Raw genomic sequence first — 27612 nt, forward strand, 5'->3', positions numbered from 1 at the left:
GTGTTCACGTACTACATCCCAGAAGCAATAAAACATTGGGGCTTATGTCACCAGTGTGCAGACCTTATTGTTTCCTTTAAGCAGCGTACCATAATGTACCATACAGCAATTATTTGTACCTGAATGAAATCGAGCCTGAATACATGTACCTGAATCTATGAAAACCTGAAGTGGTGTGTGTGCCGTGTGTGTGTGTGTGTGTGTGTGTTAGTGTTAATTTTGACAGCAAACTTTGATTTAGTTATACTCATAGTCTTTTGAATCAAATTCCATTTAGTTTTAGTCATATTTTACTGTTAGTCTAGTTTTAGTCGACTAAATATCATAAAATTATAGTCGACTAAATCTACAGTTGATTTAGTCGACTAAAATGTATTTTGCCGGTGCCTTGACGGCGTCGTAATGGCTGATTTTACACTTGGTTGCATGCTGAAAATAGCCGATCTACAAGCTCGTGCCGTAGCGTGACGCGTTGTGAGCTTGTAGATCTGCTATTTTCGAATGCAACACACGAGCACAACCAAACATAAAATGACTTGTCTTTTAGTTCTACTGGATCTCTTCTCCACTAGTCCCTCACTACCATTTTAGTCTAGTTTTTATTTGTTGACGGAATTGTCAATATATTTAGTCTTAGTTTTAGTCATAATAGCTTAGTTTTTATTTAGTTTTCGTCAGTGAAAAAAGGTAGTCGACCAACATTTTTCGCCATAGTTTTCAACGAAATCAACACTAGTGTGTGTGTGTGTGTGTGTGCGTGCGTGCGTGAGGATGTCCCCTCTTTATAACTGCGTAGGCCTTCCCAATCCCCCCGCTCACCCAGGGGGTCGGTGGGCGTGCCCTTGAAGATGAGCCGGTAGGTGGTGAGGAAGATGGCCCCCTCGGCAGGCAGCAGGGGCGGACCACCCATCGCCCCCGTGGCCTCCTCGCGGCCATCCGAGATCAGGTGCACCCGCATGCCGTCCATCACCAGCTCCTCCCCGGGGAGCAGGGAGGGCGTCAACAGCTTGGGCTGGAGGGAGGGAGAGAGAGACAGGAGAGGAGAGGGGAGGGAGAGAGAGAGAGAGAGAAGGAACAAGAGGTTGAATGGAAGAGAACAAGAGGGAAGGTAGGGGAGAGAGAGGAGAGACAGTAAGGAGCATCGTTATCATTTCATGTCCAAGCGGGATAACCGGTGACATTTTATGCCAAAAAACAAGCCAAAATGGATGAATTCAACAGACACAACCATGGAAACATGCCTTCACAACCATGCTTATTTATACAAGTCACTAGCTGCATGACTTGCTCTGATATCAGCACATCAGAAAGTCCAGAAAGTTATTTGATGAGTGAAAAATAAGTCTCTAAATATGTAAGGTATTTGATGTATGTTGTGTAAAAACATAAACAGTACTTTTGATATGTAGGCTGGCCCACATTGGTGGGATTTTGGCACAGGTAACCTCAAATAAGAAAACAAACACACAAAAAGTAACAGATACCCATTAATATCCACTGGGGCGTGTTTATAGAATGGGATGTAGGCCATCTAATCTCAGAATCATCAAAAAAAAGAAAAGGAAAACAGCAAAAAAAACTGCTAAAAAAGAAAACAGCCATCTTTAGAACTGTAGTGTGTCTCTTTCTTGTGTTTTTTGTACTGTCCTGTTTTTTTTGTTCCTGTTCCTGTTCCCCCCCACTTTTATGTTCTGTCTTGTATATATGTATGTGTATCTGTCTTTTGAAAATCTTTTGTTGCAATAAAAATTGAGTAAAAAAAAAAGAACTGTAGAGTGTCCTTTCTTTGAGGGAAAAGGGGCTTGTTTAGAGCAATCTATACTTTTCACATGCAGTACAGCGAGAGGGGTTGGATGGTGAGGTATTCTAAATATGAACCAGAGCATGTCTTTGTTGACTGTGAACAAGTCTGTTTTAACGTCTTAACGAGACATTTCTCCGATATGACATTGCTAACCTTTCCCCATGAATGACTAATTATTACCTGAATAACAGGTTTTGTATCCCATTTCATAATTGGCCACACAACACCTAACGCCACACACACTGGTAATAATAGATCACGCACAAAAAGCATGCACGTGAGTGTATACAGGGCGTTCGGTGGGCAGTGATTGTGAAATGTGGACGCCTATGCGCCGTGGGGAATGACATGCTTTGTGTGGGGGGGGTGCCAGTTGCAACTAGTCACAACTACAGTGCCAAACGTGTCGAGACAAGCTCAGCTCAGCCTCTGTCCCTCTCTCTCCGATAGCGAGCGGCACACCGCTCATCACAGGGTTAAATAACAAGGCTTAACAGCACCCTTCAAAAACCGAAGGCACGCCACGTCAAACGTCTTAAAAAGTCACACGCCAACAGACGGAGAGAGATAAGGGGGGGGGGGGAAACTACGTCAACCAGCATGCACTGCTCACGGCGTGCTGTGTGAGTCACACACAGTGCTGTCAGTCGAGACAGACGTACCTGCCGTGACACTGTGAGACTGAGCTGTAGGGATTGGTGGAGAGGGGGGTGGGCGTGGCTGGCCTGGGTTCTGCATGGCCTTTGTCCAGCGGAATGTAAAAATAGGAATTGGTTACCTTTTGGATCGGGGGCAGTCGCTTACTCTCCCTGTGGACTGCATCCAGCGTCTCAATGTGCATCTGAACGATGTCTGGAGAGAGAAGGGTGACGTATTTCAGAGAAAGATCAGCTCAAACGGACGTGTTTTTTTCTGTGTTCTACGCCAGTGGTTCTCTCAGACCCCAAACAAAAGTATATTTTGTTATAGTTGGATAAGATTTTGTCCATAATTCCACGCTGTCTTGATGTGATACCATAGGAGAGATATGTAAGGCAAACGTTGATCAAAAGAACAATTCTTCTACATTCTCTAATTATGTAGATTACTTAAATTAAGTAATAATATACAGATACTTAACAATGTAAATCTTGAGTACTTATGACAATTTATTAAAGTAAGAAAATCGAGTCTAACGTTTGTCAAAAACCCATCCGCTTGCGTTAAGATAAATTATTTCTGACACCAGCAGGGGTAAAAAACTACAGGCCATTCATATGAACCGTCTCTTCCGTATTGGAGTCAATGTAAAAATCCCAAGCTGGCCCCTTGGCTGCACCCAGTCCTGCATGCATGTATGTATGCATGTATACATACCTGGTATCATGGTGTGCAAAGCCTTGAGGTGCTCGTTGGTCACTCCGCTCTCATTACACACTTTGTCTACGAAGCGGTTGATGAAGCGCACCACAGAGTTGGCCACGTCTGAGCTCTCGGCGTCCTCAAAGCCACTCTCTGTGTCGTAACTCTCCGCCATGCTGCCAGCAATACTGCCAACACAAATCACACAGAACCACTTGAGTTGATGACAATATAAACAAGATAGGTTTTAGTAGGTGGTGTTTTCAAACAGCTGCTGAGGTGTTCCTTCCAAAAAGAAAATGTATTCTTAATATTCCAAATGATCCCATTCTACAAACATGTTAATTCATTTTGTAGGCTGTTTCAGGTAACATGAACTTGATCTGTTTTATAAAAGGTCATTGTCTGTTGGTGCCGTGTCGTTGGGAATCTCTTTGTCTGAAGCTAATCTCGCAAACCGATGGACGGATCAGTGTTAATTCTTTGTGCACACTGCCAGTAATAATAATAATATACATTAAATGTATATAGCACTTTTCTTGGTACTCAAAGTTGCTTTACGAGACAGAACAAGCAAAACAAAAAAAAGCTTTAAGAGAATAACTAGTTAAACAAAAAACTAAGCAAAGAAGATTCAAATGAAAAGGAAAAATGGGCAAGTTAGGCCAAGTTAGTAGACAGCTAACTGTCTCTCCAAATTTGGGCAAGACTGATTTAATGTGCTGGGTGCTGATAATTACATGTCTTGTTGAGGGATGGGCCTTTTTGTTTCTTTACGTGTTATTTCTTTGTTTTTACATGGGTCTTTTTGTGTTTGTTTGTCGTTGTATTTTGTGCTGCTGTCATGTGTAAGTTCTGCAAGTCATAATCTCATATATGGCATAAATTGTGCTGTTTCTCCATATTTGGGTCATCACCATTATGAGTTCAGAGACCCACATGGGAGACACGCCGTTGTTGGACCACATCTTGCTTTTTCAGAATCAAGTGGCAAAAGTAATTGAAGCCTTGAGAGTACATGACGACGTGTACATTGTGTAAATGTGTTTTGCGCAGATCTGAAGTCGTTGTTTGGTCGGGGAGGAACAGTCGAAAAGGAACGGTCTGTTTAGAAGCATTTGCGGTGGACGATAGAGGGGCCGGACTCATCGTATTCCTGCTTGCTGATCCACATCTGCTGGAAGGTCGACAGGGAAGCCAAGATGGAACCTCCGATCCAGACAGAGTATTTACGCTCTGGTTGCGCAATGATCTTGATCTTCATGGTGGATGGGGCCAGGGCTGTGATCTCCTTCTGCATCCTGTCAGCAATGCCTGGGTACATGGTGGAACCTCCAGACAACACAGTGTTGGTGTACAGGTCCTTACGGATATCCATATCACACTTCATGATGCTGTTGTAGGTGGTCTCATGGATACCACAGGACTCCATACCAAGGATACGAGGCTGGAAGAGGGCCTCTGGACAACGGAACCTCTCATTGGCGATGGTGATGACCTGTCCATCGGGCAGCTCATATCTCCTCTCTAGGAGGGAGGAGGAGGCAGCGGTGTCCATCTCCTGCTCGAAATCCAGGGCGACATAGCACAGCTTCTCCTTGATGTCACGCACGATTTCCCTCTCGGCTGTGGTGGTGAAGCAGTACCCACGCTCTGTCAGAATCTTCATGAGGTGGTCTGTGAGGTCACGGCCAGCCAGATCCAGACGCAGCATGGCGTGGGACAGGGCATAGCCCTCGTAGATGGGCACTACGTGGGTCACACCATCACCTGAGTCCATGACAATACCGGTGGTACGCCCAGAGCTGTACAGGGACAGCACGGCCTGTATGGCAACGTACATGTCGGGGGTGTTGAAGGTCTCGAACATGATCTGGGTCATCTTCTCCCTGTTGGCTTTGGGGTTCATGGGGGCCTCTGTGAGCAGAACAGGGTGCTCCTCAGGGGCAACTCTCAGCTCGTTGTAGAATGTGTGGTGCCAGATCTTCGTCATGTCGTCCCAGTTGGTGACAATTCCGTGCTCGATGGGGTACTTCAGTGTTAGGATACCTCTCTTGCTCTGGGCTTCGTCACCAACGTAGCAGTCTTTCTTGCACATACCCACCATCACTCCCTGATGCCTGGGGCGACCGACGATGGAGGGGAAGACAGCACGAGGGGCATCGTCTCCTGCATATCCGGCCTTGCATATACCGGTTCCATTGTCAAAAACCAGTGAGCCGATTTCCTCTTCCATGGCTCTTCCCTACCTAGTTTTTTTTTACCTTTACTTCTATAGTTTTTAACTTTTTAATCTAGTTGCTTTTATTTTGTTTCTGTTTTGCAAAGCAATTTGAGTACTCAGAAAAGCGCTATATAAATCGTATTATTATTATGGCTGGCCTTTGGGTAGGGACCTTGTCTCTCTAGGGAACCTTTCTGTCTTCAACAGGGTTCCCCTGTCCCTTTTATGTTTTTTGCTGTGATGTTGACGTGATGTGGACATAACGTAGACGTCCATAGTTGGGCCCTGAGAATGATTAAGGATTAACTGAGAGTAGAGAGAGGCCCGTATGGGTCCATTTGGTTACATTTGTAACTGTGTACTGTATGTGTGTGTGTGTGTGTGTGTGTGTGTGTGTGTGTGTGTGTGTGTGTGCGCGTGTGCGTGTGCGTGTGCGTGTGCAGGTGCGTGTGTGTGAGTGAGTGAGTGAGTGAGTGAGTGAGTGAGTGAGTGAGTGAGTGAGTGAGTGAGTGCATGCACGTGTGTCTAGAGCATAGGGCAACTGGCAGCCCGGGGGCCTCATGCGGCCCCCACCTTCACTTAATGCGGCCCGCAGGTTAATATGGGAATACTGATATATTATTGATTTCAGCTGTTACAATTGCAAACATGACCCGCTTTAATTACTACAACTAAATTAGTAGTAGCTTAATGACTAGTATTAAAATTCCATTGTCTGCTTTATCTAAGTTCATAAAGTTAACATAAGTATAACTAAATGCACTTGAAGTTAAATAAAAAATGTTACTTTTCGGGATTCCAATTCAAAAATAGCTAAAAAGAAATCTGAATTCCAATAAAAAAAATTGCAAAAATAGCAGATCTACAAGCTCAAAACGTGTCGCGCTGCGACGCGTTTTGAGCTTGCAGATCTGCTATTTTTGTGTGACATAGATCTGCTACTTTTGTGTGACCATAGAATGGCCCGACAGTAAATGCAATGTGGCCCTCTGGAGTGAGTGTGGAAATATAGTGGCCCTCTCCATCGTCAAAGTCGCCTCACCCCTGGTCTAGAGTGTGTGTGTTACCTGTTGGTGACGTAGCTGTTGCTGACACTCTCCACGTCTCCCAGGCCCGAGCTGCGTAGCAGGCGGTTCTTGCTGGTGTCCAGCGGCAGCAGCAGGTAGCTCATTCTGTTGGCGTAGTGGATGGCCTGGCTGAACACCGTGCTCTCCTCCTTCTGCACGCGCTCCGTCTGCATGTCCTTGCTGAGCGTGGGCCACAGGCGGCTCTGCTCCGACGCCAGCTCCAGAGCGCTCACCCCCGCCCAGCCGCCGCCCTCCATCCCTTCCTGCTGAGACAGGGGAGAGGTTTGAGTAAACGATCCAGTTCTAGAGGACGAAAACTCTGAACTCGAAGAAAACCTTTTCTAGCCACCTACCAAAGGTGACTGGAATCCAACAACCAAGCAACCAAACCATTTAAGTTGCAGAAGGAGGACAACGTTTAACCCATTCACTCTCTGTCATTTTTTTTATTTCTTTGGCTATTCAAAAATAGCATATATACAAGCTCGCAGCGCGGCACAGAGTGCCTCGCTATGAGCTTGTAGATGCTGCTATTTTAGGAAAATCGTGATTTGTTTTGCAAATCTATGAATATATATATTCTACAAATGTCTTCTAAATTCTAACCGTTTTTTGTTTTTTTACTTTTGCTGCTATATCAGTGGTTCCCAAACTTTTTTTCATGTCAAGGACCCCCAAAATGATATGTATTTCGCCACGGATCCCCACCTCAAAATATTTAGTTCCAGCGACCCCGAGAAGCAAAGATTTGAGTAAAACATTTTCCCTTTAAGAAATATACATTCAAAGATTTGCACACATTTTCAAAAAAAATAGCAGATCTACAAGTTCATATGAACTTGTATATCTGCTATTTTTTAATAGCAGATATAGTACAAAATATGGATAAAGTGGTTACACAGATGTGTCCCCGGTTTGAACGGGTTAACATACAGTAAGTCCAGTCTGCACTCTTACCAAGTTAGCTTGCTGCTCTCCGTCCTCGGTCTCCAGATAGAGGGCCCTGATCTGGTTCTGGACGTCGCTGTAGAACATGGCCTCCCAGAACTGCATGTTCGTCCACACCATGTGCTCCTGCACACAGCTGTAGGCAAACTGAGTGATGCCAGCCCCCAGTTTCTGTCAGACACACACACACACACACACAAACAGGGTCATGGTTTTAAAACATAGCAGTAGCACTTCAAAAATCTTTTGAAATGACTGAGCTGGAGGGTGGTTATAGCCATAATACGACTCAGGAACTTACTCTGCAGAAGGCCGTGACCAGGGGGAGGAGGGCGGCTGCAATCCCGTGCTCATCCATGTGGGAACAGTCCTGTGTGTAAACAACAGCACAACATGTCACTTTTAGTCCTGGGTGTAAACAGCACAACGTGTCACGGTGCAAAAGTGTAAGAGAGTGCTGTGTATGGTTTGGTTGGGTTGTCACTTTGGATGTCAAATCACGCAATGACAAACTGGCTTCATTTTGCACTTTATTGTCCCTATTTTCAGTCCTGCAAGTCTGTTCTGTCGGTTCTATTTCATTATTCCTAAGTGCTTCTAGCACAGCCTCTGGTAGTCTGATCCACAATTCCATTCGACTTTCGATTTTAAGCTCATGATTCGATTCAATTTGTATTTAATAAAAAACAAATGTATTTAAAAAAAAATCTTCATTTGTAAAGAAAACATTGTTTCTCAATAAATTACTTTTATTTGAACAATAATTATAAATAACAAATGAGAATCTAGAATAATAAAACGTTTAACATATTAATAATATAAACTTTGGGTTTTATCAACTGTCATTGACATTTTCAGATTCTTCTTTAACTCTCTCACTGACAGACTTATTTCTGGCTGCGTTTGCCCACTGCCAGCGATTTTCTTACCTTTTTCAAGTAGTCACAGAATATTTATCTCCAGTATGATCGATCCCCTGATGGTTGCTAATCACAGAGGGATTGACTGTGCTTCCGCAAAAAAAAAAATGTCATCGCGACCTCCCCGTTCAATTTTATACAACTTTGAAAATAGCATGTCTCGGCCAAAAATACATTGTAAAAAAAAGTACACAGGAGCCGAGATACAGCCTTTTTAAGTAATAAGTTAACCAAGAAGTGAATGGAGCAGCAAATCTTCGGATCACGATATCTTGGGTTCTGAACGAAAAATAAATAAATAATAATAATACTAATTTGGGTAGACAAATTAGGGCCCTGGGTAGACAACCCGGCCTGGTTGGCAATCAATTCTACATGCCTCGGCCCTTCAGTAACTGTTCTCTTGCCTTCATTTCTCATACATCGAAGGCAGCAACACATTTGTGCTCAAATACAATCTGCTTGGCACGTTAGAATCCAGCGTTCTCCACCACTGAAAAGGCCAGTCGCATGTCTTGTCACCTCGACTGCACTCGATAGTGAGCCAAATTATATGGGAATTTGGGATTGTTGGCTGTCATATTTTTACCGGACAGATGGGGAAATGAAAGGTAATGACAGACTGGACTCTTTTCTCTGTCAACTGTCAACTCGGCTGTGGCAAAAAAAAATCCCATCAGAAGCAGGAATGCGGGGAATGTGCGGAATGCAAAGGTAAACAACAGCGCCACGTGGCCTCCGTCAGACGTCCACATGTACAGGAGTAACATAATGACATAGCGCTAGAATCGCGATACGGCTTGTAATTTCGATACACTGTGTCGAACGTCAATTTCGATTCATTTTCGGTACGTATCGAGTATCGTGACGGCCTTATATACATATCTACACACACACGCTAGAGTTCGGCCGCGGCCCTCACCCCGACGATCCGACCAATACAGTATGTCTGAGTCATAGTGTCGGGGGCTTTGTCAGAGCCGTTGTACCCGTCTGTCTGTGTCCCTTTTATGCCCATATAAGGAGATCCCTGTTGTCATTAGTACAGTATATGCCCATACCCTGTATATTGGCATGCCCATGTATGGAATTCTGTATAAATCATTCAATCAGTCATCAGGCAGTGCATGACTATACTTTAACTTCTGTGGAATAATAAGGATAATCATAAGTAAAATAACAAGGAGGCCATTTGGCTAAAACAGAAGAGTTATGTATCTTATGTTGATGACTGTTGGCTCATGAGAGCTGATGTACAGTACTGTGTACATCAGTTCAGACAGGCGGATATGTGTGTGAATTATTTCCAATATGGGGGGGAAGTAAACAAGTAATGCTCCGGTCCGTGCTCCACTGGCACTTCCATCAAGTGCCCTTCAGCAGAAGCACTCAATCAGCAGCTCCTTCAGAGAAGCTGCTTGTGTGTGCATGTATGTATGTAAATAAAGAAACAGGATGTTACTGAAATAATATGCTGAGTCAGTCAACATCCCCAGGCCAAGAAGAACCCAAACATAAATCCTCCCAACAGCCATATCACAACTTACCCTGGGACATGGGTCTTCTTACAAACGATATCCTGAGTACGTGGTATTATTTGACATAGACCAGTGTTTGGTATGCATTAGACCACGTGCCCCCAAAACTCCCAGAGTTACAGACCTGTAAGGGTTCATTTTCTTCTAACCCTAACCCTAACTATCAATAATTTAGCTGGGGACCCCCCCGGAACCCCCTCAAAGACCTCTGGGGGTTCCCACTTTGGTTAGATATATATATATATATGCTGTCTGGCAGAAACCAGCTAACTCCATTTTTCCGCTTTTTGTATTTTTTTCCATAAATCAGTGCTATTGAACACCCTATACGTCTGTGTGTTGATTAAAAAAATATTGAACCAATTAAAAGTATGAAAAAGCGCTTCTGACAAAACCAGCTAACTCCATTGGATCCTCAAACTTTCTGCTAAACCAAACTAGCTAACTCCACCAAAGGGGTGTGGAGTTAGCTGGTTTTGCTGACTCCAGGCTCCACCCCCTTTTGACCTCCAACCTCATTGTGAGCGTTGAGGTCCATTCAGCTGTTCTTATCAATAAACAACAAAACCTCCTAACTCCACTTTTTTTTTTTTTGTCATTTCCTGAAAAATGAACATTTTGGAGTTAGCTGGTTTCTGCCAGACAGCAGAGATATATATTCTGCTGTTTCAGACTCACCTGTAAGGTGCAGTTCATCATGCGGACGATGTAGTCGAACTGCTGGTCGTCCAAAACAGCCCGGTTCTGCAGGACATGCTGGTTGAGCTCCTGTGTCAGACACACCCTGGCCGCACGGCCCTTCAGCGCACGCAATACCGCCGGCATTAACTAGGGGGCGGGGTCAAAAAAAGACGGAAATGAGTGGTGTCAGAAGCGGTGTCATAATAAGTATGTTGCGTGGTAACATTGACCGGGAATGAGCCGGGATTCAAAACGCCGATCCACGGATCATTGGACGACCTGCACTACCTCCTGAGCCACAGCAACTTGTGAGCAATATGTCGCATGTCACGGTTTCACCGAAGCATTGGTTAGGCTTTAGTTTGAAGTGGAAATTATTAGTGAGTGATCCTCTTCCTCCTTAAAGGGGAATTTTGGACCACATTTTCTTACCTTTTCTATGATGTTATGAGATTTTAGGATGAATGGTACAGTAGAAAAATGTCATAACTCCACCCCGGGTCCGCCACAACTTAAAACGTGCGCCAATAGGCCTTGCGTTAGATCGCGTATTTTAATAGCTTTTCTTTTGCCTTTTTTTGGTGAGATCTGACGTTCATAGTGACAGAACACTTTTAAAAAAAATACAAAAATAAGAAAATAAAAAACAGAAGTCTCTCTAGACGAGATTGAAATCTCGAGATTTCAATCTCGTCTAGAGAGACTTCTGTTTTTTTTCTTTTCCCTTTCCTGGTTGCACAGTGTTCTGTCACTATGAACGTCAGATCTCACAAAAAAAAAAAAAAAGAAAAGCTATTAAAATACGCAATCTAATGCAAGGCCTATTGGCGCACGTTTTAAGCTGTGGCGGACCCGGGGTGGAGTTATAACATTTTTCTTTTCATCCTAAGATATCATAACATCATAGAAAAGGTAAGAAAACCGTGGTCCAAAATTCCCCTTTAGTCTAAGAATCAGGGGTGCACATAACTGGTGCACACATATCCAGGTGCTCTTCTGAGTACTAGACCTAAAAAGTTATACCCCTGTGTAGGAGCCAAATGAGGATTATTGATGTGATTGACAAAGGCACTGCATTGGCACATTGTTGATGGGTGTGTCTCTGTGGGTGGGCCTCAGCAACTATAAATAGTGGCTCTCACCTGCTCACCTTGATGAGTTGGTTTGCCCATTGGAGGCAGGGTGAGCTGGGAGAGCCATATTTTTGTTGACCGCATTTTTTTATTTTGTTATTGCTCACTGTTTAAATTATTCGATTTCTTGACACATATTTATTACATTATTTCTTAATTGTAAATTGTAATAATTTGGTGCACTGAACTTGAAAGTAAAGCATTTTAAACTTGAGCATTTGTTTGGAACTGAATATTTTACATTTTTATGCGCGTCATACAGTTTTAATTTCTCCCAGGCTTAGCCTGCCGGCTGATCATTTATTGGGAATGATATCAGCCGCAACATAGTCAACAAAAACTTGGTTAGCTGAAGCGCAGATCCTCGGAAAGACGTTGAACTCCTGGCTTCTTGCAGCGCTTCAAACAAGGAAAATGGAACGCGCATGGACGCGCACCGGCAGCGTAAGGTTGCATTCATTCATTCTTTTGACTCATTCATGCCCGTCTACGTTACACGCACGCATAGCCTAAAACACAGCTGCTGTTACACGCACGCTTACACGCACACATACACACAGCCATTATTGTTCCCCTTAGGCAAAGCTTCTTTAGTCTATAGCTCCGGTTATAGGCTATTGTTTTGTTATTTTCCTGTGCATGAACGGGTTCGGCCCTCATTCTATGGCCCGGATTGGGTTGGCCCAGGATTGCCGTCTCAGAACTGAGATATATAGGCAAGTAAATACCTATCGTTCCATGCTGAAGACATAGGGTTGATTTGGATAGCTTAGATTTGGTTAGGCAGTTTAGTGGGGAACAATAGGCCAGGCGATTTACATAAGTATCATGTCTATGGAACACTGTGAATTTCATTATATTACAATTATACACACTTTGGCTATTACTACTAGGGCTGAGCTGATTTTTGATTTGGGTGTGAATGAGTTTTGTATTTCCCTTTGTTCATTCATTTAATGCAAGATGGATTCAAGTTCAAGGCCCGGTTCAAATGTCAGTGCAAATGAACAGAAAAGACAATCGAAGCTCATTGGCAAAGCATTAGTAAATAAAATTGAACATTTGCAAACAGAACGAAAAGTTAAGGTTAAAAAAATTGAAGGTCTTGTAAAAGTAATTAATGAGCTTATGCAAAGTGCTGATAATGCTCAAACAGTACAATCTCATCTTCACAATGTATCTGCACTGTATGATGAAGCAAGTCAGCTTCATGGCTCAGTCATTCCATTGTTTCCTCTAGAGGAACAAGAAAGACAAAATATTTGGTTTTCAAACACTCATAAACGCATAGTAGAATTCATTGAAAATGCAAATAAATGGCTTTTGGACATTAATGGCCAAATTCAAAGCCAAGTTACTTCTACTTCACCTAAGCCACACCCACCTCATGTTGAAGCGCCTAATGCAGTGAATAATGATGATGTTATTTGTGTTTCAGAACATCCTCAGGAGGAGGTGGGAACCTCTGTTGTAGATGATGTTAACCCAGATGACAGTATTTCTAATATTGCAGTTGAAGCTGGGAGTAAGTGTAGGTCTAATGCCTCATCTACTTTGTCAGCACGCTTAATCGCAGAAGCAGACATGGCAGCCCTCCTTGCTCGTCAGAAGTTACTTAAGGAGAAACAGGCTCTGGAAGAGCAAGAGGCGCAGGTCAGAAAGAAAAGAGAACAGTTGGATTTGGAAATAGAGATAGCAGCATCAGCAGCTAAAATACATGTCTTGAAAGTCTCTGGCACCTCTCGAGTGTCTGGTGCTGTAGCCAGTGGAACAAATAATACTCAAGCACGTCCTCAGTCACAGTCATACCAACCTGCACCTTTAATGCAAGGCAGCACCGATCATGGTCAGTTGATATCTATCTTGGAGAAACAAAACCAGATAACTTCTTTGTTGGCTGAACAGCAGTCACTGTTCTTTCTTCCACGACGTGACATTCTGATTTTTGACGGTGATCCTTTAGAGTACCAAGCTTTCATGAGAGCCTTTGAGCATTGCATCGAAGAGAAGACTCGCAGTGCTAAGGATTGCTTATACTATCTTGATCAGTATACCAAAGGGCAGCCTAGAGACATGGTTCGAAGCTGTCAGCATATGTCTGCTGAAAGTGGCTATGCCAAGGCCAAATCCTTACTGCAAGAACACTTTGGCGACCCATTGAAGATCACATCTGCTTACATGGACAAGGTCTTCTTGTGGCCAGCACTAAAGTCTGAGGACGTCAAGGCTCTTCAATCTTACAGCTTCTTGTTGCGGGCTTGTTGCAATGCACTAGGAGAGTTAGAGTCCACACACGAGCTGGATGTCCCTGCTAACATGCAGACAGTTGTTAGGAAGTTGCCTTATAAGCTCAGAGAAAAGTGGAGAGATCTCGCCTACAGTTTGCAGGAAAGGTTCCATCGCAGGGCCACCTTTTGCGAGATTGTTGAGTTTATTGAAGGGCAGGTGAAAATGGCAAGTGACCCACTGTTTGGGGATTTACAAGATTCCTCCCCTGCAGTACCGAGGAAGGAAGTGAGGCCTGCTAAACCTCAGTACTCTTCTGAAGCAAGAGGAAGTAGCTTTGCGACTACTGTCGACACGAACATTGATGCTGGATTGAAGAGGGAGCACAGCTCATCTGCTGTTAATCTTTGCTTGCTGTGTGGAGCTGGGCATTCCTTGGACATGTGCCGGCTATTGGAAAGGAAGACTCACACTGAGAAGATGTCCTTCTTGAGAGAGAAAGCGGTGTGTTTTGGCTGTATGTGCATTGGGCACAGAAGCAGAGACTGCCACAAACGCCTTGTGTGCAATGTGTGCAGTATGAGACATCCCACCATGTTGCATGTCTACTCTACAGATGAGGAAGGTTCAAGGCAGGCTCAAGGAGAAGCGGGGGCAGCAGATAAGAACACTTTGATCTCGGTGCAGTCTAGTGGTCTTACTGGGGCCGGAGAGAGTGACTGTACACTTGCCATACTTCCGGTTCGGGTGAAGTCCAAGAATGGTCAGACAACATTGGTCACATATGCTTTTCTTGATCCTGGAAGCTCGGCTTCATTCTGTACAGAAGGGCTCATGAACAGGCTGAATCTCTCAGGAAGGAGGACTGATATTCTCCTACGGACAATGGGTCAGGAGATGGTGGTGGGCAGTCACATTGTGATAGATTTGGAGGTAGCTGGGCTGGACACAGATTTGGTCTGTGAGCTACCTACATTGTTCACGCAGAAATGTATGCCTGTCCACCAAGGTAACATCCCTAGACAGGAAGATCTGCGGAAATGGCCGCACCTTGAACACATCAAGATGACAGCGATCGACTCAGGGGTGGATCTTCTGATTGGAACTAATGTTCCCAAGGCTTTGGAGCCGTGGGAGGTGGTCAGAAGCGTGGCTGGAGGTCCGTATGCGGTCAGAACAATGTTGGGTTGGACCGTGAATGGCCCCTTGAGAGGAGACTGCACAGCTGACACCGCTTGTGAGAGTCATGATGTCACCGTCAACCGGATTTCGGTCACAGGACTTGACCAGCTGTGGGAGCAGCAGATGAAGGCAGACGCTCATGATGGAGAAGACCACAACTTCAAGCCGTCTGTCAACAGTTCTGTGCAGTTGGTTGACGTCAGGATGCAGAACAACAGGAAGGTTGCTGAACATCCCCTAAGATTCCTTGCACCTGTGGTGCTAAATGCCAAGACAAGCCTTCGCTGCCCATGCAGAAGTCAGCTGGGCTGTAGTGATGCTTTACCAGCTGGTGCTGCCCAGGAGTGTACAGTCTGGCTGGAGGAACTTCATGAGGCCCACTGTTCTTTTGTATTGGGTAAGGGTAAGGCACGTGTGGCTCCAGTGAAATCCATTACAATTCCTTGCACGGAGTTGACAGCTGCAGTGGTGGAGATGGCAGACAGAGGGGCCAGAGTGGAATCTATCTCGTTCCTGGATGAGCCTGAAATGGAGTGGCCAGCACAACCTGATCCTTCTGGAAAGGTCTCTCCAGAAGATGTGTCTGTGAGTGCAGTTCAGGCCGACGAGCTGGCAGACTTGGACATGCCGCTCGTCAGTCACAACCCGTCTTCGTTCTGGTTGAGAAAAATGGTTGGTTGGCGTCTCAGGTTCAAGAGGTCGATGGATCTGGCTCGGAATAGGAGGCTTCTTGTTCAGCCGGGTCTGGATGACGTGAGGCTGCACGAGGACACGCAGACCTCCGTAGCTTCAGAAAGCAGAGGGGTCATGAAGTCTCACTTGGAGCACGCCCGCTCCGTGAATCCTTTATCGCTTGGAGCGCTTGAGCTCTTTGAACTTTTCTCTCTCTCCTCGCTCCTGTTTTCTATTTTTTGCAGACGGAGGGGAGAATATGGATGAAGTCTATTGACACAGACGATTATGCAGATGAATGAATTGCATTGATTTTCTATTGTTTTGAATGATATAATGTTGCTAAGGTTAATTATTGTCTCCTGCATACTAATAAGTGTGTAATTAATGCCCAGGCATAATTAGGGGCCGGAATGTAGGAGCCAAATGAGGATTATTGATGTGATTGACAAAGGCACTGCATTGGCACATTGTTGATGGGTGTGTCTCTGTGGGTGGGCCTCAGCAACTATAAATAGTGGCTCTCACCTGCTCACCTTGATGAGTTGGTTTGCCCATTGGAGGCAGGGTGAGCTGGGAGAGCCATATTTTTGTTGACCGCATTTTTTGTATTTTGTTATTGCTCACTGTTTAAATTATTCGATTTCTTGACACATATTTATTACATTATTTCTTAATTGTAAATTGTAATAATTTGGTGCACTGAACTTGAAAGTAAAGCATTTTAAACTTGAGCATTTGTTTGGAACTGAATATTTTACATTTTTATGCGCGTCATACAGTTTTAATTTCTCCCAGGCTTAGCCTGCCGGCTGATCATTTATTGGGAATGATATCAGCCGCAACACCCTGGTCTGAATATATACTTAGTTGTGCGCTGGTGTCTCTAAAAAATAGTCTACAAGATCACAACGTGATGCGTTGTGTGAGCTAGTAAATCGTCTATTTTCGGTGCGCGACACACCGTGCAACCAACTTATAAATAAAGCATTGGGCTTCAGTGTGATGTGGTGGTGACACTTCCTCATTACCTTCTTGGCCTCCAGCATCTTGTTCTCAAAGATGTACGTGATGCAGTTCCTGACGACCTCCAGCCTGCGCGCGCTGTTGGCCAGCACGTTGCCGTTCCTGTCCACCGTGTCTCCTGTGGGCACAACACTGATTACATCCCATCCATCATTCTGCCGCCAAACGTTGCCCTGTTAACCCTTTAAAACCCGGGAACGCACTTTAACACAACCGTTATCTTATACTTTTGGCTATTCAAAAATAGCAGATCTACAAGCTCATAGTGCGGCACCGAGTGCCGCGCAATGAGCTTGTAGATCTGCTATTTGTTTTGAAAAATCGTGGGCAAATCTTATATATTATAATTTTGTTGATGTTTTAAATGTCTTCTAAATCCTAACAGTTTTTTTTTTTAAACGTATGTTGCTATATATATATATCAGTGGTTCTCAAACCTTTTCATGTCAAGGACCACCCAAAATGATATGTATTTAGCCACGGACCCCCATCTCAAAACATTTAGTTCCAGGGACCCCCAGAGGCAAAGATTTGAGTTAACAGTGTATATATATATATATTTTCAAAGATTTGCACACATTTTCACGATTATTTCCCCTCAAAAATAGCAGATCTACAAGATCTGCTATTTTTGAATAGCCCAACGAAATCTAAAACTGACAGCATGCGTTCCCGGTCTTAATGGGTTAAACGCACGCTGAGATGACAGATAGTGTGACCGCGAAAACGTCTAGACGTTAACCTCAGGAGCAAAGCTTCTTTCTCCTATACCCCAGTGCACCCCCCTCCCCCCCCCCACCTCCCTGCTGCCCATGGCTCACCCAGTGGGGGTCCGGAGGGCACCATGCCCTTCAGTTCCGCCTTGACCACGGGCGGGGCGGTCTTCAGCTTGGCGGCGGCGTGGTCGATGAAGAGCTCCACCGTGACGTCGTCCAGCGCGGGGAAGGGCGACTGGTTCTGGGGATGGTGGGTCTGGCCCGCCACGCTCTCAGATGGCCGCTGGACTTTGTGCATTGCCACGGCGGGGTAGGGGTTTTCCTGAAGACGGACGGAGTAGCAAATTAACAAAAAGTAATAATAATAATAAATAAATAAATAAATAGGTGAGCCTACGCCTACGTGTTAACTCTTTAAGACCGGGGAAGCATTTTAAAGATTTCTTTGGCTATTCAAAAATAACAGATCTACAAGCTCATACGAGTGCCGTGCTATGAGCTTGTAGATCTGCTATTTTTGAAAAATCGTGAAAATGAGTGCAAATCTTTGAATATATATGTTTTTTAAAGCTAACATTTGTAACTCAAATCTTTGGTTGTGGGGATTCTACAAATGTCTTCTAAATCCTAACAGTTGTTTTTTTGTGGTTCTCAAACCTTTTCATGTCAAGGACCCCCAAAAGGATATGTATTTGGCCGTGGACCCCATCTCAAAATGTTTTGTTCCAGGGACCCCCAGAAGCAAAGATATGAGTTACAAATGTTCGCTTTAAAAAATATATGCATTCAAATGTTCCACGACTTTTCAAAAAAATTGCAGATCTACAAGCAACATATCTGCTATTTCTGAATAGCCAAAGAAATCTTAAAATGATACAGATGCTTTCCTGGTCTTAAAGGGTTAACAAATTAACAAAAAGTTAAATAAACCAAAACAATTATAATAACAATAAATACATAGGTAGGCCTACGCCTACGTCTACCTGTTAAGTATTTTGGTAGAGGTATTTATTGAGAAAGTAATTCTCTGAGACAACATACGTTTTTGAAGAGCTGCTCTGCCAGCTCCTTGACGTGGTTCATAATTTTGTGTGGACACGTCTCCTCTTGCCGGATACGCTCCACCTGATTGGCTATTAGCTGTGGACACAGGATAAGGCAAGTGTGATCGTTCCTCCACGTTAGAGCCATTACATCAAAGTCGCTGCACACTTGTAGCTTTTAATGCAAAACATTTTATAATAGAGTATTGAGACCACCGCATACAATGCTGTTACTATGGTCTCTCTCGCTGGTCATTTACACTTTTAACTGTATCTGGCACATATAGAATGCTTGAGTAATACAAATAAATAATGCCGCGCAGTGGTGCTGCTGGATGACGTACATCATCAAACAGGTCAGTAGATCTGTAAGGAGGCCCTCTGTCCGAGACAAAGCCTGCGAACGACATGCCGTCCAGAACCTTCATCAGGAAGTCGTCCTCTGACAGAGACCTCTGGCCCAAGAAGGCACCCTGGAAAACACACACATCAACCACATTTGATTTATTTGATTTGCACAACAGTTTATATATACATAAGCATAACATGATAGTTCTTTCCATGGGAAAGTTGACAGTATTAGTTGTTGTGCCGGTGAGGTACAGTAAGAAACCCTAGGGGGGCTTAACCCATTGAGACCTGAAGCCGATTCTACATGTCTCCTAAATCTCAACAGTATTCTCAAAAACGTATGTTTCTATATCAGTGGTGCTCAATCTTTTTCATGTCAAGGACCCCCAAAATGATATGTATGTGGCCGTGGACCCCCATCAAAATATTTTGTTACAGGGATCCCCCAGAAGCAAAGATTTGAGTTAAAAATGTTCGCTTTAAAAATATATATATTCAAAGATTTGCACATATTTTCACGATTTTTGAATAGCCCAAAGTGTAAAATAATGCTTTTTAGCTAAAATCTAAAAATGAGACAGTTCCAGGTCTCAATGGGTTAAGCGAGTACCTCACCGTTTACATTACGTATAATTTGATTTATTTAATATTAAAAACAAAAAAAATGAACAGAAAAAAACAAAACAGACAAAAACGTCTGTGATCTATAAACATAAAGAAAAATATAGAAAGGCTATAAACCGGCTGGATCAACCGGGATTACCTGTAGCCTTCAATACCTCAGGCTCCATTTCCCTAAAATCCAATACTTGTCAAAGTAGTTTGTGAAATATATATAAGTTATATACTGAATTTACCATTCCATAGTTGGATAGGGAAAAACATTATTATTCAGAACTATTACAGCATACAAAATGACAGTCAAATGTTCCGTTTTGTTAAACTTTCGTCTTCCAGTCTTGCTATGTTGACCTCTGATACTAGAGCACTAAAACTACGAAAAATGTTCGTCGACTATCTTTTTTCATTGGCGAAAAAAAAAAACTAAGCTATGATGACTAAAACTAAATATATTGACAATTTCGTCAACAAATAAAAACTAGACTAAAATGTTAGGGAGGGACTAGTGGAGAAGAGATCCTGTAGAACCATAAGACATTTTATGTTTGGTTGCGCTCGGGTGCTGCGCTCTGAAAATAAAAACTAAATAGAATGTTATTCAAAAGACTATGACTAAAACTAAATCACAGTTTGCTGTCAAAATCAACACTGTACTACTGTAGAGGGATTACGATGTTTATTTTGGAAAGGAAGATGATGCAGGTACCTTATGGAACCGAATGACCGGCTCTGGGTGGATGCGGATGATGTGCAAACACCAGCGATAACCGTGGAACAGTCGAGCGAACAGCCACAGAAATACCCCCCGGATCTCCTTATCCTACAACACAGTCATAGGATACATTACAGACCACCATACACACCGATGTGTAGGAATGAAAACACTGGATTGGCCCGTAGAGCCTGGAAAATCTACTCCTAATCTTGGAGTAGAGCCCAAAACAAAAAGCACATGGGCCCTGGTGATGAAGAGATAAGAATTAAAGGACCATACTGGTCTGGCTGCTCTGGCATGTTAAGCCCATTGACTCACTATATACTACTGCTGGCCATTTTCCAAAGCATGCCGTAGTTAATTGAAATTTGCTGGAGATACGTAATATCTTTGTTATTTTATTAGCAATTTCTTTTGTCAAAGTTACATTGTTGCTTAATGAGAAGTCAAACCAAAAACAACCTATTGACTCAGTTATTAAAGTAAGTTTGGAAATGTAAACAAAACCTAGAAAATCAAAAAAATAAAGCCATTCATGTAAAATATATTCAATAGACGGTGACATGTTTTACTGGTGGTGATATGATATGGTCCTTTCAACACAGTGGGTAGTTCTCCTCACCTGGATCTTGAGCGAGGAGGGCTGCGTGGAGGACGGGGGGAAGGCATGGTCAGCTATTTCTAACTCTGGGTCCAGCACCTGCAATCCCACAAGACAAAATCACTGTGCGACACATGCAAAACAATCACTGTGAGACACATGCAAAACAATCCACCTGAGTCACCATCATCATCATCAGAATGATTATTGTCGCACACACTACTGGGATGTTACATTCATATTAACCCATTAAGGCCTGAGGTTCCGATTCTGCATAATGTCTTCTAAATCCTGTTGCTATATCAGTGGTTCTGAAACTTTTTCATGTCAAGGGCCACCCAAAATTATATGTATTTGGCCGCAGACCCCCATCTCAAAATATTCTGTTCCAGGGACCCCCAGAAGCAAAGATTTGAGTTACAAATGTTGTCTTTAAAATATATATATTCAAAGATTTGCACAAATGTTCTCGATTTTTCAAGAATAGCAGATCTACAAGCTCGTCGCGCGACGAGCTTGTAGATCTGCTATTTTGGGCTGACAGGTTCTGTCCCAGCCGGTGGGAATACATCCAGAGACAGCCTCCCCGTCCCAGCTTCCCTCCCCCGAAAAGCACAAACAAACAGAATGCTCACAGAGATATTTGGAGAGGCTGAGCAGCGGCATCAGCATCCACACATCAGTCACTTAATAGCTTGTTTGTGCCAAAGTCACCGCTGGACAAAACGAGGCGAGTACATTGGATGGACGACGGGTAAGGAGAGCTGAGGAGCAAAGCCCTTTGCCACGGCTGCTGCTCAGCAATGTACAGTAACTTTTCCAGACGATTGAACCCATTAACCACCTCTGTGTTACAGCAGGGACCCTGCTATTAGCTTTCACAATAATCTCCCTGTATAGTCCAGTCCAGAAAAATGGCCGGTATAGCAGCTCATATTTAAGCTGAGCTGACTAGCATGGATCCTCCTCCGGGGTCCATCTGAGGGTTCTTGTCTCCCAAGTGGAGCAGGAAAGGTCATACCTTGTGCAGTCGCTCAGAGCCGGTCTGGCGCCGGACAGTGACAGACAGAAATGAGGCGGCTCTCTACCAGCGGTGGAACAAGTACTCAAATGTTTTACTTAAGTAAAAGTATCAATACTGCAATGTAGAAGTACTCTGTTACAAGTAAAAGTCCGGAATTAAAAATGTACTTGTAAAAGTACAAAAGTATTGGTATACAAATATACTTAAAGTACCAAAAGTAAAAGTACTAAAATGTTTGAAAATAGCAGATCTACAAGCTCACAACGCGTTGCTATTTTCAAATAGCCTGTATAAAATAGGGCTAAAGTGGTTCATTAGGGGTGTGCCGATATATCGTCCCGCGATATATCGCGATACGTTTTCGCGACGATATGTATCGTTTTGGGGGGAAAAAATATCGTTTTTGAATTTTTTTTTTTTTTTTTTTTTTTTTTTACAATCATAATAATCAGGCATGCAAACGGCCCCGAAGTGAAAAGAGTGACAACATGTTTTTTTTTCGGGTCAGGTGTCATACTATTTGGATTCAAAACGGCTATTGTAGCTGAAAAGCTACAAGTTTGCATGTCTGAATAATGCAAAAACAGAATTATTTGTTTGCATTTTCTTTTTTTCTCCTCCATATATTTTCATAATAAAAAAAGTGCGTATCGTATCGTATCGAAATCGTATCGAAGTTGTGAGCCAAATATCGTATCGTATCGTTTCGTGAAATTAGTGTATCGGCACACCCCTATGGTTAATGTATGTTTTATAATATAATAATGTATATCTGCAAAGTAACTAGTTACTAAAGTTTTCAAATAGTTGTAGTGGAGTAAAAGTACAATACTGCCCTGCCAAGGCAGAGTGCAGTAACTACGAAAACAAAAATCACTGAAAAATGGGTTTAAAAGTGATTCAACTGGTCAGCCAAATGAGATATCGGCATATAAGTGATATTACACTAATTGTACATCTGTTCTTGAGGTAATTGTTTATCCCCCAAAATCACAAAGGCTAATTTGACCTTTGGGATACCCAAATAAGTCGGTGTGTCCAAAAACGTAGTTACTGCTCTTTGGCTTGGCAGGGCAGAATATTTGCCTCATATATATATATATATATTTGTAAAAGTATAGACAAGAGGAAGTACGCCAGTAAAGTAAAAGTACCTCACAACTGTACTTAAGTACAGTACATGAGTAAATGTACTTAGTTACTTTACACCACTGCTCTCTACGCATAATGGTCTGAGATGAAGAGAGACAACATGGTCACGTCGTCCACAAAGCCATGGGCATCAACAACGAATATCACACATGCCTACAGGCTGACACATAAACAGACACACACACATACAGGCACATTACTGCGTTGGGACACAGTTCAATCCACCAATGAACTACTCCCTGAATAACATGGCCCGGTTCCTGTCTCCCATTCCGTCCGCATAGAGCTGGGACCAGGGATCAGCAGTCTGTAGCCAACAGACCGCACAGACTAGGGACTGACTGAAGGAGACAGTCGTTAAATGTATAAGACCACCGAGGGACTACGCCTTCCCTGCGTCTACGTTGCTTCATCGCAGCGGCTCCATTTTTTGCATACCATCAAAGACCCGGGGGACTCAAAATAACCCTTATCTTCCAGTCCTCGTATACAGATACAGAGGATGGAGAACAGACGGGCCCTTTTCTGATGGAAGAGGGCATTGAGGACAAACGCCTAAAATTCAACATAGCTCTGAGAAGCATCAATTTGTATATCATGTGCCTGTCTGGTTACCTGGTCTCCCTCTCAGCTCTCCTACAGTCTGTCCCCCCAACAATGTCTCCCTGTCAGCTTTCCTACACTACAGTGCGTCTACCCTACACTGTCTCCCTCTCAGCTTCAAACTGCCTGTCTCTCCTACACTGTATCCTCTTAGATTTCCAACTGCTCGTCTCTCCTTCAAACCTTTTCTCTCTAAAAGTCGTTTTCTGCTCTGCTGCTGAATAATTCTCCAAGGGAACTCTGTCTTAAGTTCAGCCAAAACATTTCAAAAGTTGATTGTAAAGTGATCTCTCAGAATAAAACATTCCTAAGGGAAGTACGGTAGTGTGGGAAGAGGGGCTCAGATTCCAGAATTCAATCTCTTTACAACAGGGGGGGGGGGCTTTGCCCCATTTAATACACAGTCACACAAACTCAAACAGCGGGTCAAGCCAATTCTAGCCTCCCCCCAAACAAACAAAAGTCCTTCCTTCTGATTCAGTCAGGTCTCTCTTCCCCGTCTGTGTTTGTTCAACAGAGGAAGAAGCTGACCGTGGCTGTGGCACGTGCCAAGAAAGACTGTCAAACAGTAACTATATGAAGATAACTCAATACGATTGTTTTCCTCCCCACTTATTAGTCACTGTGAATTCCTCTCATATATAAATAGTCCCTGTCACTGCCAAGTGCCAACCCCTACTGTTTGGGCTATGGCGAGGGTGTAGACAACAATGTGTCTCCTCTGATTATACAGGGAGTCGCCAGTGGCTTCTTTTCACCTGACAGTGAGGAGTTTCTCCAGGAGGGCGTAACGCTATCCCTCCCAATTAAGCTTCCCTGCTGAGCCTGCAAGAGTCGCTAGTGCAGCAACAGAGAACACCTTCCCCTGCCGGCTTCCAACCCATGAACACGACAGACCACTCATGTTCGTTAGGGACATGACTTGGAGTATCATCATGTATGAGGAAATGTTTCCTCTACTTTTATGAACCAGAGCAAATATTTGTCACGTTCAATGAAACGTTGTCTACCAAAGTTAAGAGGGAGTCATTGTTGAATTAGGTGAGGCTTGATGGGAATAGCATGTAAACGTGGATGTGAAAGCACCACAGCCAAGGGGGAAATGAAAAACACCAAAGATTAGATACTTAGGAAATCTGTTGGAAACCTTCCAGTCAACAACAGGTAACAGCATGAATGAGTTAGCATTCAACTACAGCAGAGCAGGGGTTGGTATAGTTGCAGGAAGTACAATGCTACTGCAAACACTAAACTACTGTAAACGTGAAGTAAGTTAACATTGTGTAAGACTGTAAGGGACTTTGATATTCATCATCTACACCAGGCTGAAAGGCTGGGATAAAGAGATGATGTTTTCGCCCCTGTCCATGTGTGTGGTGTGGGGTGGTGTGTGTGTGTGTGTGTGTGTGTGTGTGTGTGTGTGTGTGTGTGTGTGTGTGTGTGTGTGTGTGTGTGTGTGTGTGTGTGTGTGTGTGTGTGTGTGTGTGTATGACAGTGGACAGCTAATCTCGGACACCGCTGGACCGGTCGGCATACAATTTGCTGGAGAACATGAAACGCTTGTAGAACTAATTCATGTGTTGAATCTGATCTGAGAACTGCCGATGGGCACTTTGAAAAACAATTTGAAAACATTCTACTTGGACACATGTAGTATGATGCCTGCTCATGACGAATAACCAATCCTACATACAATATAAGTGGAAAGCGTTTTACCATGGAGTGTTTTACCAAAGAGGAGAGTGTTTTACCATAGAGAGGATGGTCTGGGTCTGCTGTAGCATCGGGTCAGGAAGCAGGGAGACGTGCACACACTCTGGAATGGTAACTGTACCCCCATCCAGATCAGCAATGATCACGTCCAACTGAGGAAATACACACACACACACACACACACACACACACACACCCCATTAAGTACGTGCTGATGATTACAGTCACTTAAAGACAAACAGACAAGACAGCGCGGGACAGAGGGACAGACAAATGGTGTCTCTGTCAACATCTGCTCATTACAAGACGTTTGGCCAACCAAACAATCAAACCGCCATTCAGCAAGCATGGTCACAGAGACGATAACCTCAGACCCCCTGGTAGCCACTCATACATTGATCGCCACCATGTGAGTACTGTACAGAACACAACATTGTTTTATAGCCAAACGTCCAGTGCACTGATCATTCAGTACAGCCTCATCAGGCTTAAAGGGGTACTTTGGACCACGGTTTTGGACCACGGTCAGATCTCCCCCCCCCCCAAAAAAGCTATTAAAATACGCGACCTAACGCAAGGCTTATTGGTGCACGTTTTAAGCTGTGGCGGACCCGGGATGGAGCTATGAACTTTTTCTACTGTACCATTCATCCTAAGATATCATAACATCATAGAAAAGGTAAGAAAACTGTGGTCCAAAATTCCCCTTTAATTGCGATGATAGGAAATCATGTCTTGGGACCTAGCAGGAGGGTCATCATTAATGTCAGGTTTATATGGCTATAATTGACCTTATCCACGGTTCACAAAGAGCACTGTGTTACATTCTATGGGCATTTAGAGAAAACAACAACAGGCAGCCGTAGGCATGTAACGGTACACCGTATTACGGCGGTATAAACAGCAACGGAATTGATACCGTGAGAGTTCCAAACTCACGGCATACAGTATATTTATTTATTATTGAATATGAAAAAAAAAGAACGCACCAAGTACAGTGCAACTGAAGTCCTTTTTACAAACTATGAGACTATAACTATAAACTGAAGAGATATTGATGAATTCCAACTATTTTCAAAGTATTCTGTGGCACCCCTAGACTTGTGTCACGGCACCCACTTTGAGAACCCCTGGGCTATACATTACTGAATACTATTCCACCATGCGGTGGTGAGGACCCACCAGTTCCTGTGTCTCATTGCGAAAGAAGGAGTTGACACCGATGATGAAGGGAGTGGGCGTGCTCAGGACCTCCAGGAGTTTCCCCGGCAGGATAGGAACGTAGGTGAAACTGAGAGAAACACAAACAGGAAGATGAAGTGTCAGTCTATCACCAGTTATTGCAGATACAACCGAGCTGAAGATTCACTTCTATGGATTTAAAGTCTTACCCTTTACCTTTACTGTAGCTCTCTGTTTGCTGAGATATTAGTTAGTTTGGTTCCTTCCTTGTAATTTAACCACATGAACGTATCTACCTATTCTGGAGGCGAACATTCTGCGAAAATAGCAGAACCTACAAGCTCACAACGTGTCGCTGCGCGATGTGTTGGGAGAATGTAGATTGCCCATGTTCGGTGTTGAGGAAATAAAGGAGGGGACCAAGTATAGAGCCCTGGGGGACCCCAGTCAACTAAGTATAAGTGGTTAAAGCACATTTACAATCAACTTTAAATTGAACCACGTAAGCTCTACTTTATACTTTGTCGCATGTCGGCAAAAATGGCAGATCTACAAGCTCACAACGTGTCGCCAGGCAACATGTTGTGAGCCTGTAGTAGGTCTGCTAATTATTATGAAAAGCATCGTTACTAACATCCACCTTAGCTGTGGACAGAAAACCTGTTTCGGCTTTGAAATACACCAAAAATGACCAAAAGACATTCATGGGCACACGCATGCCTGCCATGCACACACACACACCAGTATTGGAGGGGGAACATGATGGCCAGCAGGCCCCGGCAGGCGTCCGTTAGCCGCTGGTAGCTGTTGGACAGGAAGAGGATCTTGTGTTCCGTCAGGGCAGCACAGAACAGGTACAGCACGTTGACTATACCTTGATGGACACCAGAGCAGAGGAGAAGGTCAAACCACCAGAACAACACATGGGGAAAACGCACTTCTTATCTACATCAAACTTTTTCATGTCAAGGACCCCCAAATTGATATGTATTTGGCCGCGGACCCCCATCGGAAAATACTTTGTGCTAAGGACCCCCCATACAAGATTTGTGGTGTGAACATTTTCAAAAATATTCAGACATTTTCAAAGAATGACAAGATGTTTTGAAAATAGCTGATATATATATAG

The 27612-nt window shown here is 43.6% G+C and overlaps 2 protein-coding genes across 7 annotated transcripts in view; both read right to left on the reverse strand.

Moving 5' to 3' along the window:
* sbf1 (SET binding factor 1) overlaps nucleotides 1-27612 on the reverse strand; it is an 89682-nt gene that overhangs the window by 23840 nt on the left and 38230 nt on the right. For 4 of the 6 annotated variants that reach the window (XM_084050340.1, XM_084050339.1, XM_084050338.1 and 1 more), the window contains 16 exons: nucleotides 27225-27357; nucleotides 26484-26592; nucleotides 25340-25453; nucleotides 20831-20908; nucleotides 20200-20313; nucleotides 18866-18994; nucleotides 18520-18618; nucleotides 17584-17800; nucleotides 16768-16880; nucleotides 10521-10670; nucleotides 7686-7754; nucleotides 7394-7555; nucleotides 6437-6702; nucleotides 3161-3333; nucleotides 2583-2656; nucleotides 820-1012 (listed from right to left, as the gene is read on the reverse strand). In XM_084050340.1, the coding sequence (XP_083906466.1) occupies nucleotides 820-1012; nucleotides 2583-2656; nucleotides 3161-3333; nucleotides 6437-6702; nucleotides 7394-7555; nucleotides 7686-7754; nucleotides 10521-10670; nucleotides 16768-16880; nucleotides 17584-17800; nucleotides 18520-18618; nucleotides 18866-18994; nucleotides 20200-20313; nucleotides 20831-20908; nucleotides 25340-25453; nucleotides 26484-26592; nucleotides 27225-27357 (2193 nt within the window). The remainder of the gene's footprint in view (nucleotides 1-819; nucleotides 1013-2582; nucleotides 2657-3160; nucleotides 3334-6436; nucleotides 6703-7393; nucleotides 7556-7685; nucleotides 7755-10520; nucleotides 10671-16767; nucleotides 16881-17583; nucleotides 17801-18519; nucleotides 18619-18865; nucleotides 18995-20199; nucleotides 20314-20830; nucleotides 20909-25339; nucleotides 25454-26483; nucleotides 26593-27224; nucleotides 27358-27612) is intronic. The other 2 variants (XM_084050341.1, XM_084050337.1) reach the window with 1 other exon arrangement.
* LOC311040223 (actin, cytoplasmic 2-like) lies at nucleotides 4221-5381 on the reverse strand (the record flags this gene model as incomplete). The annotated part of the gene is made up of 1 exon (XM_084050364.1): nucleotides 4221-5381. The coding sequence occupies one exon, from the start codon at nucleotides 5379-5381 to the stop codon at nucleotides 4254-4256; it is 1128 nt and encodes a 375-aa protein (XP_083906490.1). The 3' UTR covers nucleotides 4221-4253.

Source organism: Gymnoscopelus microlampas (genome assembly GCF_963454915.1).
Source record: "Gymnoscopelus microlampas genome assembly, chromosome: 23".
In the NCBI taxonomy this organism is placed as follows: domain Eukaryota; kingdom Metazoa; phylum Chordata; class Actinopteri; order Myctophiformes; family Myctophidae; genus Gymnoscopelus; species Gymnoscopelus microlampas.